Source organism: Python bivittatus, unplaced genomic scaffold (assembly GCF_059951505.1).
Source record: "Python bivittatus isolate LINGU-HERP-01145 unplaced genomic scaffold, Pbiv_v1 ctg000120_np1212, whole genome shotgun sequence".
Taxonomy (NCBI): domain Eukaryota; kingdom Metazoa; phylum Chordata; class Lepidosauria; order Squamata; family Pythonidae; genus Python; species Python bivittatus.
Genome location: NW_028277037.1, coordinates 5,586,528 through 5,604,278, shown reverse-complemented (window position 1 = coordinate 5,604,278; position 17,751 = coordinate 5,586,528). Strand labels below are relative to the sequence as shown.

The following is a 17,751-nucleotide window of genomic DNA, read 5'->3' as shown; positions in this document are numbered from 1 at the left end:
CATGAATTATAATTTATAACCGCCTTGATCAAGTTTTCTTTTCACACTAAGTCATAAACAAGCAAGTCACCTTCTGGTTTGCTGTACTATGTGAATCCAACCGTCCTGTTGGCATTCTGTTTGAACATAAAGGCATTTGGTATTATAAATTAGGTAGCTCTCAAAGAAATAGGCATTCATCATCATGCCTATTTTAAAAGACGAAGTGAGATCACCATCCACAGACTAGTAATTGATTCAAATGATAAACTTTTATTCTGAATATACTGTTTATTCCACAATAATCCAACACAACAATTTTTAGGATTATAAATTTTTTTATAACAGTATTGTACAAATTTTTACAAAACAATTTGCTTTATGCCTCATTTCAGCCTTTTAAATTCACAAAAGTGTCAAGAGCACTCATTGAAAGGGAAGAAAGATTCATCTGCCCATTCAGCAGCACTGAAGACAAGGGGAGGGCTGGGACACAGGTTAACTCCCCCCAGTACAAACCATTCCAAATCATGATTGAAACATCCACCCAGATGTTAGGAAGGTCAATTAGATTTGTCAGATCTCAACTGCAAGTCCAGATAGGATTTGAACAAAAAGGGCATCGCTTGTTCTCAGCCCAAAATATTTCTCTATGATGTGAACTCCAGTTTTCTAGAACAGGTCCAGTGATAGGTGAACAAAGCACTTGTTAATAGGTTACGGTGAACTTCTGAAACTCTGGACATCTGCTCACCCCCCCTTTTTTTTACAATAGTCTACAGCTGATATTAACAATATTAACAATGCAATATGAAAAAGGGTGGGGTGGGGATTAGCAACCCACAGATATGACCTCTTTTAGGAATGGAATTAAGTGGCCTCTCTTTTCTGGAGAACAATTATCCCAAATACAGACCAAGAGGACTCTGGATAATGGTTTTATCAGAATTTGGATTTTCTCATTCAGTTTTGCAAAACACAGAGAACTGATTCATTGTATCCAAGAAATAGTTATGCAAATGATGTAAATTCAGTTCCAATGTTATTTTTGCTCATGGGTGTCCACAGGAGGGGCGAGTGGCATTACGTGTGTCACAATGTCATGATGCAAACAACACCAGTAATGAAATCTGCAGCATTTGCGCTATGACATCACGGCATGTACAATATCACGGTGCCCTCTTTATTAGCTTTCATTGGGTATCAGAAAGGACACCTGGAGTTTTAAATCAAATGCATTGCTTAGATTATGTCAGTATGTTCAACAGTAACCTCCAATGTCCATTCATTGAATTTGTAGCTTGGAAAGCCTCACACATAGAGTGCTCAAACCCATTACGCAGCTATCGTTCTAAAAAGGTGGCATATGTCTGATCCATAGAGTCTTTCAGTGAAAGACATCATGGCGGCCAGTTAGCGTGCCAAAAAGTCTGGACAGGACCCAAATCCTTTCATCTTGGGGAGGCCACCTTTACAAAGTAGGATGTGAGGGGAACTTTGTTCCAACAACGCCTAAGATCCCATGTAGAAGAAAACGAACCCTCTTCGTGTCCTTTAATCAATACTGAAGAGTTCAAAAGAGCAAGTAACACTTAGGTCGCAAAGGTCACTTAAAATGGGATACTGCGTATTTGAGTGCAGTAAGGCCAGTGCTTAAAGTCAGTAAAAGGAAGCATCTACGAAAACTTACAAATGACAGCAATACTGATTCTCTTGTCAAGTTTCAGCGATAAAGCCTCAAGCATTAGAAACATTTAAAGAGATCATACTAAAATCTTTAAAGGTACAATACCTAAAAACCTCCTCAGTCAGACTCAGGGAATATATGTCATGTTAAAAACCTGATACAAATATGGACCACACTTTACGTTTTGGCAGTAATGCTGGCTGTTGCAGTGTGAGAAGGGGATGGGGAGAACTAAACCATTCAATCTGCCAGCTGTTTTTCTTTTTCTTAAAAAAAAAAAAAAACCCACACACCCAAACCAAGAATGACGAGTTGTCAGATAAGAAGCATTCCAGGGTTATTATAAAAATGGAAACAGCTTGATTAGCTTCTCTATATCCCTTGAAATAGCCAGAAGTTGTTTGTTCCATATGTTAATTCTTTTTTACAACACACCTCTTTTTAACAGTAAATCCAATTACTATGAGAAAGAATGGTTAAATCCGAGTCTAGTAAAACTCAGAAGAGAAAGGAAGAGAGGCAATGTCCAATTTGCAAGATACAGTAATTCATTTCATCTCACCAACTATTTCTATAACCTGTACCCCTATCTTTTCACTAAAGGGACTGATGGTATGGTACCCTCCCCACAACAAAACTATTAAGTATATTGTTCCAATGTTAAACTGGATACTATTTTAAATTGGGTATACCCCGGCTTTGAAATGCCCAATCTCCAGGTTGTGGCAGCTGTTTTGAGAGCAAAATGGGACTTTTCAATCCTTTTGGAACTGTCTTGGATTGTAAACGCTTCCAGAATGAGTGAGATGGTGTGTTTCACCTCAGAACACAAAAGGGGGCATTTGGGATTCAAAATGGGGTGTTTGGAATTCAAATTGCTTTGCATTCAAAATGCCTTGCACATTTCTAAGACTCACATACAGTCAGCCCCCCCCCCAAAGATATGTAGGGCCAAATTTCAATATTTCAACTACCTCTTTTCACTGATGTTTCCTTGTGTCAAGTTTGAATTAGGATTACAACGATGAACATATGCCAAGGATGTAGGTCTAACTCAGACAAATCAGACATTTATTTGCAAAATATGGTGTTCCCTTTCCTGGAAAAAAAAAATGCCTGGTTTCTGAATGTTCATCAGATGACAAATATGACAGACTACATAGCTAAAACACGCCCTAAGGGTTTTCTCCAAATCTCTGGCTTAATTACTAGGAGGTCACTAATGTGCGTCTAATACATATCAGATATTTCTAAAACATCATCTTCACTCAGAACAAATGCAGAATTGAAATAAATTAAGACTTACATCTTCCCTCCACTACGTACACATCTGAATCTCTTTGATGGCAACATGGAGCTGTTTATGTATCCAGTGGGCACTCTAATTTCTCAGGTGCTTCTGGAATTTCTCATCATTTTAGTTAATTCACCTCTAAACGTACTCCCTGACCTCCTGCTTTCTGCTTGTCTAAACACTCAAGCGACTTACAGTTGTTGCCAAAAATACAAAGCATAAAACCTAGCATTAAAACCAATGCAATTTAAATGATGATCAATATTTTGAAGACAGTTACAATCAATTAACTGTTCAATGCTTGGTGAAAGGGATCGTTTTGCCTTTTTCCTAAAGTCTGGAAGAGTGAGACCCAAGCACAGGGAGAATTTTAAGGTTGGGTGCCATTATCCCTTTTTGCTGCAATCCTATCATCTTTGGGAGAGAATTTCGGAGGTCATAGGGAGGATCAGAACTGTTTTTCAGAGGAGGATAGAGGGATCCAACCTTGCAAGGGAAGATCCCACCTCAGATAATTCCTCTGACTTGTGGCCCTTCTCTCTCTTACATTAGAGCTCTGATATCATAAATGGGGGAAAATAGATGATTTCTAAGTATGCCATGAAAAGTTTTGAATCCATGGGAAACTGAATTTCCCAGGCCCACAGACATTTCTCTAAATTAGCTTCTAATTTCAGTCAAACCTGGATTCTGCAGAGGTTAATTCCCTCCCACTGATTTCCACAGGAGGAAACTCAACATTTCTTCAAGTGAAAATTCTGTTCTCTTCCTTTTGCCCATCTAGAAATAAAGTGGTGGGGTCTGAGTAGTTTGGGGACTTCCAAGATTGGAAATCCCTAATGAATGAGGTAGCAGATCATACACCAAGTTGTAAGGAAAATTCCCACCAGATTTCTGGTAACACAAAAAAATTGGGATGCTTTTAGAGCAGTAGAAAGGGAATGTGTATAACACTTAAACTTTATTCAGGCGTTATCCTGGAGCTTCCCTTCTGCCAACATTGTTCAAATTATTTCTGCTTCCAGACAAGCATGACATGTTCCACATGGATGTCTGCAGGAGAAAAGCTTCAAGTGTAGTTCTCTAAGAGCGTTGGTTTCAACATGAACCAGAATGCACGAGCACATGTATGACACTGTGCATAAGAGCTACACATGCAGGGATTTTCTGCAGCTCTCCTACACGATTGTATCCTGTGGAAATCCATGCATTCAACTGATATGATCTGAATGATGTCACCTAGAACATGCTTATCAGGAATGCTCACGTGATGAGTGATCCTGATGTTTTTCTAACACCTGAACAGAGCTCAATATGCAGGGCCACCAGATCTGGGCTGCAAAACTCCAGCTGACCACTAGATGACAGCAAAGGGGACAAAAAAACTCTAACTCCACCACAGCTATAGTACATGAAGCTCCATAATATCCCACACTGCATCTTCCAGCAATGCCTATATCTGTGGCTAAAGTTTCCTTCAGCATAGGTACATAGGTTCCTACTACTTTAAGTAAAAGCTTCTGCTGCAGTTGTTTCCTGCTTAATGCACACTACACCTTTACTGATGAACTGACCTTTAAACAGTCAGTTCCAGTTCCCACAAGGAGAATTAAGTTTTGTTCTTTCTGTATTATGGGAGAAAGAGAGGAAACCAGCCATTAAATTATCCTTTGCAAAGACTGACTAAGAATTAATTAAGGCATTTTTTTTAAAAAAAAGATATATGTAGATATTGTTACTGTAAGCATTATGTACAGGAAGTAGTTAGTAGCAGTACCTGAAAAGAAGTTTTGACAAAAAGATAATCATCTGAAGAGGCTACAAGCTACCTGAATACAGATGAATTAGTGGAAAGTTTCATTTGTGATGCTACTCAGAGAAAGAGATAGTTAAAAAAAAATTACTGGAAATTACAAATGAGGACCAATATTTTGATTAAGGCAAACTCTATTGATAAGCAAAATGTTCATAGACAAGTGACTTAATCTGTAATGCCAAGTTTTAAGGAATTGCCCTCCCATTCCCAATAAAGAATTATTTTTAATTGTGTGTGCCACCCAGAGTCACATTTGTGAGATGGGTGGCTATTTAAATTCAATAAATAAAGAAAATCAATCAATCAATCAATCACCAATCTGTGTTTTAACAGAAATAAGCTGCAGTTTACTCCGAATACTAAACAAGGCTGAACTCTCTTCTATGGGAACAGAAATAATGCAATGTAGCACATCTCCTACTAATTTTGGTAAGCATGCAGATACTTAAGATAGAAATACCTGGTTGTCTGCTGAGAACTGTAGGGCTACCACACCTGGACTGCAAATATCAATATAACCACTAGACAGCACAAAGATTTAGGGTTTTCTGTATCACTTTGTTGCCACTAGTGGTCATTCAGATTCTTGCCAGCCCTACCAAAAGAACCAAGTTTCAATGCTAATTATAGTCTTTCCATTATATTAGATTATTTTGGGGGGATTGGAACACCTGCAAAAGTTCCCCTAGCCTTTTTTAAAAATAGAAAGTTAAGAGATCTCACTCAATTATTCCTTCTTTGTCTCTGAATTTAATAACAAAGTGAAGAGAAGCAAGAGTACAAATGAAGAAGTGAAGAAAATAAATCAGTGTGGGGCTCAGCTAAAATCAGAAAAGCCAATTTTAAATTGAATACATTTAAGTGGACAAAGGAAAAAAAACTCTTTTATTTATATATGACGAATGCATTCTCAGAAACTCCTCGAAAAATTTGGACTCAACATTAGATGAAAGTCACTTGCCAGTGCAATGATATTTATGGGGGTTCTTGTACAAAGAATTGCATTTTGCAGTTTTTAGCAGAATTCTATGACAATAAAACCACACATGCGTTGGTTAGTTTTAAAAAGTGAAGGTCCATGACCAAAATATTCTCTCCTCTGTCTACAGCATTCTGCACTCCAAATTAATTTATTTACTGATTGGACTGATGTTCGAGTTCACATTAAACCAGTAATTTTTATTTCAAACTCAAGTGCCACTCTATGTACTAAAGCAGGGTTCCTCAACCTTGGCAACTTTAAGACGGGTGGACTTCAACTCCCAGAATTCCCCAGTCAGCCTTGCTGGTTGGGGAATTCTGGAAGTTGAAGTCCATCCATCTTAAAGTTGCCAAGGTTGAGGAACCCTCTACTATAGGGATTCAAAGCTCCCTACTTGGTCAGCCTCTCCTATTGTTGCAGTCACTTTTTCACTTTGCTGTTTGTGATATAAAGCAGAAGGTAAGACACTGCATAGTAAGTTGGGGATAATTTTAGTGGAAACAAGCAAATGTTTACCCTGAAATAAAATCCCGTAAATTTGATTTCAGTTACTGACTGGACCTGTAAACAGCAATTCAGGTGAGCGTTTTCATCTATAACGCTATTCATCCATTTCTTCCTATTCGAGCAGACAATCAAATGTACCATCCCCTTTCTCAGCTTTTACATTGCACAGTCTATTCAGATATCTGTTTAACAATATATAACTTAAGATTAAATTGCATCACACTGCAATATTTGGTTTCTCACACAGCAGAAGAATCACTCAAATACCTCTTCAATAAACTATACTCTACTATGAAAAAGAAAAAAAAAATCTAAAAAAAATACCAGAACAAAGTAGCAGCTTCATCATCATGCAAAATACCCTTGGAAACTAACGTTCAATATTCACAAAGACATTTGTATTCACAAACTTTGTGTCTGAAGACTTTGGAGGACTTAGCGAGCAATAAGACAGTGCTCTGAGAACAGGGATCCACATGGACATCAACAGCTGGGCAACAGAGGACAGGTCCTGGATGAAGAAAGAACTTCTGAAGAACTGTTCCGTCTTGATATTTGTTGCTTCAAGCTTGCCTTTTCAGAATTTTGCATTCAGTTCATGAAGTTATGGAAGCTGACTAATTTTTAGAAAACAAAGATGATCCATTATAAGGCATTTTACATTATGATGAAAAGTCTGTCGATGGGTAGCCTGCAAGTGTCCAATTCAATGCTTGCAGCTATCCAGGAGATCTTTGACACCTAGCCTATCACTGCTTCCTAAAACTTAGCTTTTTTTTCCTAAGTCTTTTTTATTTTAAAATCAATTGCCATTTTCCAACCACCATTTTCATTTCCCCCAGAGTATTTCAGACCCTGGGTTTAGAAACATTTTCAGGTGTATTAATGATGTCGCATTGATGAGCTTGAAGTCGGTAGTGGGAGCAATGGTTACGGAGGTGCTGGAAGGAAGTGATGAGGAAAGTAGTGAAGAAGTCTCTGTGTTTTTTTGTTTTTTTAAATTACAGCATTGATTTATAGTTAATTTTACACAGGCTAGCCAGGATGAAATGGTATGGGATGAAACTGAAGTTGAGTTTGTATTCTGGACACAAACAATGTTGAAAGCAGGCATATAAATATCAGTATTCTAAATAAGAAGGCGAAGGAAATAGCAGGGTTTTCCCTTTCCTTTACAAATCATTTGTTCCAATGTATAAGAAGTGCAACCCATTCAAAACTAAGTTCAAATAAACAGAAATCAGGTAATTTTTTTCAAGGGGAGCCCTTTTTACATAAAGTCTTCAAAAGCACACACACAAAAGAAGACCAAACCCAACCCTGCAATTCCACAGTAAAGCACATACAGAATTCGGTTCTGATGGCCTAGATGATGAAGCATTCACACACGGGTACGGATCTGACACACCAACATGCAGCCACGGTGGGTGCCTTCAGCGTCTTTCCCAAAGAAGATACCAAGTCACTGGCACTGCCATTTATCTGCAGCCTGAGCAGACTGGGCCCCCTTTTTCTGAATGAAACGGCGGGCTAACATTTTGGCAGGATCTTGATTTGTTACATAGGTTTGGATTTAACAGGGTCATAACTGGCAGTGTCTGCTGCCAGATAACATCCAGAGCAGGATAAATTGGATTCCTATCATAGACCAGAGTGGTGGACTCAAGCCAGAGACCCCACCACAGTCAGCTGAATCATCCTGTAGGTAAAAAAGAGAGAGATGTATTATTAGGATTAGCTGAAACATGAATAGGGAGATGCTGATTACTTAAGCAATAGCCTTCTCACTGAGAATTATCTTGTGCAATTTATTCTCACAGTGCTGACCCATGTGGGCATCAGGCTTCTGAATAGTCCTTAAAGTACTAGAGAGGTTAGTTACCCAGTCTAGAATCTTCTTACCCTACATACCCCAGGCATCTCAAATTAGTGATGATTCCCCAAATTCAACTCAGTAGTCACCACCTGCCTTCCAGTTATATTTCTATAATCTCATTTGTCTGATTTGTAATCTATAGAGGTTAACTCATCCACATTATAACTAAACACACTGATATAAAACTTTGCCACAGAGCCATATTACTAACTGAACATGATGCATAGAATAATAGAGCTAGAAGATTTCTTAGAGGTCTAGTCCTCACTGTAGGAGCCACTAAGGCATTTCTAAGAGAACATCCAGTCTCTCTTTGAAGGCCTCCAGCAAAGGACATTTTGGAACAATATTCCAGGTGGTGTCATGACCAGGGGAGAGTTGAATGGAACATCAACTTCTGATGACCCTGACTCTTGCTCCTGTTAATGCACCTCAAGATGGCATCTGACATTTTAAGAGATATATCACACTGCTGGATCATGTTTAACTTGTGGTCGACTAGGACATCTAGATCTTTTTCACATGTACCAGTTGCAAGACAGGTCTCCTCCACTGCCTGGCTGTCATAAGCTATCATCAATTCTATATGCATTCTCAAAGAACAGAGACTTTTTATAATAACTTATGGTTTCAGTCAAAAATCACCTCAATTTAATTCTCACTCTTTGCTTTTGTTGGATAAACGACTGTAAAATAATTAGATCTCTTTCCAAAGACCACAAATAGGTTATTGTGAATTTGTTTAATATGTATAAATAATATGTATAAATAAGCTATATATTCTATAGGTATACTTCATGTTCTGATCATTGTCTTTCTAGTCCCAGTGGAAAAAAATTGCAAGAAGTCATATTTGGAAGCCATATCATCATACAACACTAGCTTAGACAATTAGAACATTGTCTCTCCATTTTAAAATATGGATACATACATTAAGACCTATTCTTGAGAGTGTTCAATCTTTCAATAGACAATCTATCTAATTCAGTGATTTGTAAACATTCTCAGCAATGGTCATAACTGGCTGAGGAATTCTGTAAGTTGAAGTCCACCCATTTGGAAGCTGTCAAGCTTGAAAAACCCTGGTCTAAAATAATGAGAAACTTTGTCAGAAAGTGAAGTCATGTTATCGCACGGCGTACTTTTATCGTATTGCATTTAATTGACAGCCTACACAAACGCCAAAGGATTTGGATCTGGGTGGCACTATAATGTAAAGCTTATGAAGTAAATTAATTCTGTGCTGCATGTCTTTTAATGAAGCAACAATTTTGTGGATTTTTTTATTTCAATTTTTTAAAAGAAAATTCTGTGACATCTCACAAATTTGTTGAAATAACCATCTTTGAACACAATGTTTCAAGAAAAAAAAGTTAATTAAATATGTGGAATTCAAAGGTGAATGAACTAAACTGCACCTCCAAGAACGGATACACAGACTGGAATACAATTGCCATCCTTTGGGTTTTGCACTTCTCCATATTTGCTCTGCATTTCTCAGGTACAAAAAACATAACCACACTGCATATTTTTAGATAAAGCATGTTTTTCAATCGACACAAACCTGCACTGCTTTCATCGTTTTCTCAAAGAACACATATCCCGGACAATAAACTACAGAAATGAATTTGAAGATTCCTGAAATCACAAAACTCGAAGGGAGCTTTGTAAATCACTAATCCAACCCTTGTTAAAACTTATCCAACAGATGGCAGTGAGGCAAGTAATTAGTTCCTCTGCCAAATTTCTCTTACCTTCCAGAAGTTTCTACCAATGCTCAGTTAAAATGGATCATTTGTTTGTTTGTTCATCCAATTTCAAGGCCACCCAACTCCAAAATGACTCTGGGCAGCTTCGCAAGATTAAAAAGAACATTACATCTGAAATGAATCCACGCCTTTATATGAAGGCATAATGGTGGGAACATAATCTATGATGGAGTATGAGGTGATATGAGGGAATGTATTTTCAACAAGTCCATCTGAACAGATTGGATAGGTTAGGCATGCTCCAGGTCTCTTCTCTTACATGTTGCCATCTAATGGGACCTTGGAAGCACCCCTTTTTTCCATTCTCCTATGGAACACCCTTCCCCTTGAGACCTGGCAGGCCCCCACTCTTTCAACTTTCTGAACAGCACTTAAACCTGCTTTTCCCCCCAAGTATTGGGACAGGCTGAGATTGGCATGGGGGAAGTTTAGCTGTGGCACCAGGTTTTACTGTTTTTGCTTTATTGTTGGTGTGTGTATGCGTGTGTGTCTGTGTACATTTGTTTGTTTGTTTATTTATTTAGAGAGCCAGTGTGGTGTAGTAGTTAAGGCATCAGGCTAGAAACCAGGAGACCATGAGTTCTAGTCCCACCTAGGCACAAAGCCAGCTGGGTGACCTTGGGCCAATCACTTTCTCTCAAGGAGGCAATGGCAAACCACTTCTGAAAAACCTTGCCAAGAAAACTGCAGGGACTTGTCCAGGCAGTCTCTGAGAATCAGACACAATTGAACAGACTGAATTTTTTTTAAAAAAAACCCTGTTTTATCCTTGGGTTGTGAGCCACCCATGGTTTGGTTTAAGATGGGCAGCCATATAAAAGTCTAAAATACATAAATGGATGAAAGCTGGTTTATAACAGAATGCTTGGTGGGCAAAGTGGGGGCCATATGGATCTCCAGGGAGGCAGTTGCATTAATAAAAAAGGCCCACTGTCTGGATCCCACTAGATGACATTGACTGGAGTCTACACAAGCCAAACCTGAAGAAGCGGGTAGACATTACAGGAGAAAGGCAGTCCCTCAAATAGCTAGGTCCTGACACATAAGGCTTTATAGGTGATAACCAACCTCTTGAACTGCACCTACCAACTGACAACTAATGCAGTTCATGTAGCAGGAGTGTAATATGGGCACAGTGAAGCTTGCCCATCATTATTTGCACTTCTGTATTCTGGACCAGCTGTATCTTCTTGGCAGACCTCAAGGGCAGCCCCATTAAGTGCATTTAGCCCATTAAATCTACTTCTGCTCTTGGCCTCAACAGAAAACAAATCTTTCAACCTTTTCCATGCAACAGGCTTCAAAAATAATGGTGACCAACAATATATTTATATATAGGTAGCCCTTGTTATTCTCAGGAGTTCTATTCCAGTGCAAACCCAGAGATTGTGAAATTATGAAAAAAACAAGACCTTGAGGGTACGGGAACTTGTGGATCCTATGGTTGTTCTGCTTTTCCAATGTGTGCACCCTCCGTTTTCCTCTCATAGCATGGGTGAAATCCCTATTTATCAACCACAGATGCATGAAACTATGTGTGAGACCATAGATAATAGGTTCCCACCTCTATTATATGTAAATATAGACAATATTATTATTATTTCAGATCCAATATGAGCTCATTATAACTCTGCACTTGATTAAAATATGACCTCAAATACGATATGTGTGAGCAGGAGACCCTTTTCTTCACTGCTGCTTCACATTTAGGGACCATTTTAAAATAGTTTGGTCAAAAACCTGTTTTAGCAACGTGCTTACGTGAAATCACTTTAGTATGGTTCTTGACCAGCCTTAAATAATACACAGGGTGTGCGTATTTTTGTAAGCTGAAATAAGAAACAAAGCTACTTTTTGCTGACTGTTAACAGCAGCTTCTGGGAGATTTAAAAAAAAAAAAGTCAAAATGGCAGCCATAGCAGTGTGACGACAGCGTCACTCCTTTTTAATATGAATGAATCGCATGTGCAATGTTCATAAAAAGGGGTGGGGCTGTCATCACATGCCATCTTAGCTTTTTTGATCTTTGCAAGATCATCCTTACTGTAAATTAGATCACAATACAGAAGTAAGTGTCCTGTTGATATGATAGCAAAGAAAGAAAGGGTTTTGTCAGAAAAAGGAATAAGAAATTGCTGATATATATACTATGAGTAATTGTCTGATCGCTGCATGTTATTTGTCTATATTGGAAAAAATCTTGTTTTGGTTTTAAAAATAAAGAGTATGTATCAAGTCACTTCATTGTTATTCATCCCACATATAGAAAAGTTCCTTGAAATGTAATATGAATGACTCAGAGAAAAGCTAGCTAAAAAGAGATTTATTTTCAGAAAGTTCTAAAAATCCTCCAGCACTCACAAGTTTGGAAATAAGCTTAATAGTACTTTTGGAATGACGAATGAACCTTTAATCAGATTTCTTAAAAAATAAAATATACATAGGAGGCTAAGAAAAAAAATCTGACTCACTATGCAACTTATTATTTCAACCATGAGATTATTTAATAGACTGTCCAACCTTTCTTTGTTCAAAAATAGCACAGGACAACTGCACTGGTTATCAACAACTGCAGAGATTTAATAAATTTAATAAAGAGTTTCTTAATTTAATATGAGTTTAAATAATAATTACTATTACTATTACTACTACTATTATTATGACATATCTCTTGAATCCTTCTTACTCCTTTCTGTGATTGTCAGTAGGACTATCAAGAATTTATGAGGCAAAGATTTCCAGAGAGGAGGCTTTCCATAAAGGCATGATGACAATATTTCTAAGCCCTTTTTCATGGCTTACCTTAGCCATGAAATGACAATTGAATATGGATCATATTTTTCCACAAACTGGGGACATCCTATTGACTTAGTACATGACCATTCACATCCCACTCCAAACATGTGGCTTTTCTGGGGTCATCTTTGGTTCAGACAGGAGGCAGGAGCAATTCACAATCACGTACAAAGGAAAGCAAAGTGGGGGCTTTAGTTGTGCAAGCAATCCAGGGCACACTCACTGAGTCAAAAGAGTGTGGGATCAATACAGAAGAACCAATTTATAAAATATACCCATCAACACATACAGCCAGTTAAAATAGCATCATTCACTGTTTCTCCCATCACTTCTCATTGTGAATTTGGAAGAGATCTCTTCTGTAGCATCACCCATTTCTCATAATGGCTCAGATACTTCCCATGTAAATCAAAAGATTCAAATTTCACACAGGAGATTTGCAGATTCACATACTGCAGTATGATGTCAAGCACAGAGAGGGCATCATTGGGTTGGTGCTTTAAGGGAACTATATTCTTTTAACTTATATCTGCAAATCATACTCATAAACATTTATTTATGTGTTAAGGAGGCACCTAATTCTGATTGTATGAATGAAGCTGAAAAATCCACTGAGATTATATTCAGATTGTTTTTTGCTTCAGTATTTTATTTCTACCAACAGAATTTGTTGTAAGATCAAATGGCTCCTAATTAGTTTCCCTACTTGTTTTGATCCTCCAAAACCTTGAACTCAAGATAAGCTTTCTCCCATTTTTGATTTCTGAATTAATCACACAGAGGGATCACAGGGTTTAGGTGTTTTGTTTTTTGCAACCTATTTTCTCCTGTTCACAGGATTCTCAATTTACAGAGGCATGTTAAACTTGCATGATACGGTAGACTATATTAACACTGTACAACATAATGAGACAGGGATTTTGAATCTGACCTCCTTACTGGCTCCTTTGCCCATATTTGTAATGGACAACCTAGCCTACATTTTGGGTCAGAAATGTGTATCAGTAGAATGGATGAAATCCCAAATGGACTTCTAACATACATAAAGGGTCTGAAGATGATGATATCCACAAGCTAAGTTGGGCTTGCACACAGGTTCCAGAAGGGCAAAGTTTGAGATGAAGAAACCTAATTGTCTCACTTCTTGCCTTTTGTATCTCCATCCAGGCTCACCTCTGCTCAATCAAGTTAAACCTTGGAATTCAGGTATATTGACTGAATAATAAGGAAGGCGAAGCACTATGTACAGCTAGCATCCAAGTGAAGGAAAAGATCAGATGAGCTAAATTTGCTTTTGTTACTTCCTGACAAAACAGAAGGAAGATATTCTTCTTGATTATGGATATACTTGCAGTACAGTGTAAAATAACTAAAAGCCAGCTAGCTAGGAGGGAATGTAATTATGGTTATGAAGGTAAACCAATGCCAGAAAGTACTAACTCATCTTTTCATGCATTAAAGGAACTCTATATCATTACAGATGAATATTAAATATCTAAAATATATCTGAAAATAATTAAATGCAATCTGTCTTAATAGAGAAAAGCAGCAAGCTATTTTTTTTTAACTTTTATTTGTTAGAAGCTCTTAGAGCCTCCTTCTAGTGATATTGCAGGACCATAAGGCCAGAATAAAGGCAGAATGTCCTCACTGGTTTTGGTCAAAGTATGATTCGTCTCTAGGACAGAAAATGCTGGAAAATGGAAATTCTTTACAATACTTTCCTTGGTTGTTTAACTCTATAAAATATCCTAGGTAAATAAGTAGTTGTGGATATACTCACAGTTGTGAATTACCAACTTAGTATCCAGTTTTGAATATTGCACATAACCTCCCAGAGGCATATTGAGAGAAGCAGACAAGAATCACTCTGATGGTATTAATGCTATCAATTCCCTTGTGGATCCAGAGTTGCACAGCATTTGTGAGAGCTTTTTTTACACACACACAGCCACACACACACACCCAAGTTCATCTTTCTTCATTCTACTTCTGATGCATGTTATAAACAAATCTTCTCTATTAGAAGGTCTGTGTACAAGACACTCCGAAATATATCAGTTAGGACTGCCTGAAGTCTTATTTATCAATATTTTATTTACATGTAAAATATAAATTCCATTTTTAAAAAATTATATCCTGCATTTTTTAAACAATCCTAAAGCATTATTTGCAGGAGTCTGGTGATTAACCAGGTGGGTAGTCTGCCTAGTAACCTATAGTCGATAGCCTTGATTTTTCCTGGGGAAATGTACAATAAAACACAATCAAGAAATATATAACCTTTATCCTTTTGAGTGGAAGCTGTCATGTGCTGATCTAATCATAAGCCATCTGACATCCCAAGGAGAATTTGGCACAGAATCCAATTGTGGTGGCATGTAAAAGCATAGACTGAGCTCTGGAGATGGACTTGATGTTGCAAGGACCTCTGGCTGGTAATTATGGCTGGAAACCATGCACTTAGCATAGAAAAATCTAAATCCCAGAGTGGAAGGCTGTTTCATACCATGGAATCTCCAAAGTGCCACTCCTATAGGGACTTGTGCCCTTCATGCTCTCTGCCCTACATGACTTAAAATATTATTCTTTGGATTAATATAAACAACAATCTAGCATAAAGGAAGCAAAGCAGCAGCATTTTCAAGAATGGTCCTGGGCCCCATAGGGCCTCTCAGAAAATAAATGTGGAAGATGGCCACAGCTTATGTTTTGCTTGGACCTGTGCCTAACTCCTGAGCTAAGAGGGAATTGTGAAGATAAGCTGGAGGAGTTAGGTACAGTAGCATCCTATAGGGCTAGACAAACTGAGGGAAAACTTTGCCAAATTATCTTCTGGCAAATGATTGTTTTGCAACTAGTGACACCAACCAAAGCAAGGATATTATAAATGGGCAAACGACTCCCAGTGTTGTAATAGCACCACTTAACATTCCAAATGGGTCAACCAGCTCAAAAAAGGTTTAAGATAATATATAGTGCATGCTTTCCATTCCAAGTCATGTGCATTTGTACAGTGTTCAAATAATAGGTTATCTTTATATTTATGATGACCTTCCAGAATAACACCTCTGAAAAAAGAAATGGTTGTTGTGCTTCCAACTATCTTGAACAATGGTAAATATTCCAAAATACAGAAAGTTTTCCACCACCACCCACCCACCCCATGGCTTAATTCTTTGAACCTGCAGTCATGGAAGACAAATTTAAAGGGGTGCCTTCGCCTTTGAGATTCTACCTGTATGGAAGTGATGTGACAGAAACACTTCCTCATAATCATCTGTACATTATTTTTATAGGGATAAAAAATCAGAGTTTACTTCTCTTATGCTTTATTCAAGAAATTCTGTTGATTCCCATCTTTGTATCCTATTAGCAGACACCACTATTGAAAATATATAGCTAGTGTTTTGTGAATATTAAGCAATCCAAGTTATTTTCAAACTGATTATGTTCTTTCAGATTCCTGAATTGTTATTGTTACGGTCTTATGGTTGATTTTATAGTAAACACTATTAGCTCTACAAATCTATAAGAGTATACTTGGGCTGTGCAAAGTTTTGATTCAAGGACAGTTCACTTGAAACACCCTTTTGAATGATGTTTAAACCACAAATTCAGATTGACTCAACACAACTCTTTGAATTGAAATGCAAATTTTAATTAAATGGACTCAAATCCTTAAATTAGATCTTGGCTGATTCACACACCCATACTGTTTGCATAAATTCAGGGACCTGTATATGGATGCATAATAGGAGCCAGATCAACAGTCTATCTAGTCAAATACTATCTTAATTGACAACCAGAAGTCCAGAGTCTGGAAAGGAGTTCTGTCTTGATTTGGCTTCTTCAGAACCTTACTAAAAACTGGATGAGGCATCTTAACCATGTAAAGTCTGTGTTACTTCCTTGAATAATGATCCATCCCTTCCATGTGAAAATTAAAGATCTACTACAACAATGAAATGGGAATAGAAGTCCTAGTGTGGTTATACCCAATAGCCCTTGGAAGAGATTAGGAGGGTTTACCATTGGAAGAAGCAAATAGCTGAATTAAGTGAATTACTATCCATGACTTAAAAAAAAAAAACAAGTAACCAAAGAATTTGGAAGGAAGGAAGGAAGGAAGGAAGGAAGGAAGGAAGGAAGGAAGGAAGGAAGGAAGGAAGGAAGGAAGGAAGGGGAGGGGAGGGGAGGGGAGGGGAGGGGAGGGGAGGGGAGGGGAGGGGAGGGGAGGGGAGGGGAGGGAATGATCTTAACCAGCTCCCAACCTCTTTCTGGGAGAAACCAAGTTTTGAATAGGGCCTATTTGTCGGTCATCCCTTTCATATTATAACCAATAGTTGTTCTTAATTCCCTTCACGTCCTTGCTCTAATGATGTGCAAAAAACTGCTAAACTTTGGGGGAAAAAATGAAATAAAACACAAAGTTAGAGAAAGTAACTGACCATCCACACCACATGAAAACTTGCAGAAAAATGAAGATAGAAGTGGGCATCATGGCAGTGGCGAAGTTCGTTGTGCATAGAGGCTGATCCTATTAATAACGGGCAAAGTAGCAAGTAGAGGAAAGGAAAGAAAACACAGAAAGAAACACACACAAGATGAAATTTCATGCAGTTTGCTGGCCGACAGCAGAGTTAATGTGAAAAGCAAAGAGCAAAGCATTTCACAGGGAGAATTGCAAAGGAAACTTAACCCAAAGTATCCAAGTGTTACCATTACATGACTACCACACAGAAGAGCACATCAAGCTAATAAGCAAAACGCCTTTGTACGTTCACACACAAATATCCAGTGTTAGTAGATCATGGAGATCATCAAACGTTTCTGAGAGTCCTTCCCATTTTCCCAATAAAGCAGATGTTCTCATATGTAAACATTTTTACTGCTAAAACCGGTTGTTCTAATGTCCTCCTGATGAAGAACATGATCTGCGACTGAGTGTGTTTGTATATGCATACATGCATGCATTCACAAATGGATGCATAATTCATGCATGTTTGTTGCAACCTAAAAAGGTATATAGTATAACACCGATC

The 17,751-nt window shown here is 37.9% G+C and overlaps 1 protein-coding gene across 4 annotated transcripts in view; it reads right to left on the bottom strand.

Annotated features, from left to right (window-relative positions):
- Positions 1–232: 232 nt before the first annotated feature.
- Positions 233–17,751, bottom strand: part of CACNA2D1 (calcium voltage-gated channel auxiliary subunit alpha2delta 1) — a 408,632-nt gene continuing 391,113 nt past the window's right edge. For 3 of the 4 annotated variants that reach the window (XM_088134901.1, XM_088134900.1, XM_088134902.1), the window contains one exon: positions 233–7,964. In XM_088134901.1, the coding sequence (XP_087991027.1) occupies positions 7,848–7,964 (117 nt within the window). In that variant the 3' untranslated portion in view covers positions 233–7,847. The remainder of the gene's footprint in view (positions 7,965–17,751) is intronic. The other variant, XR_015795109.1, reaches the window with a different exon arrangement.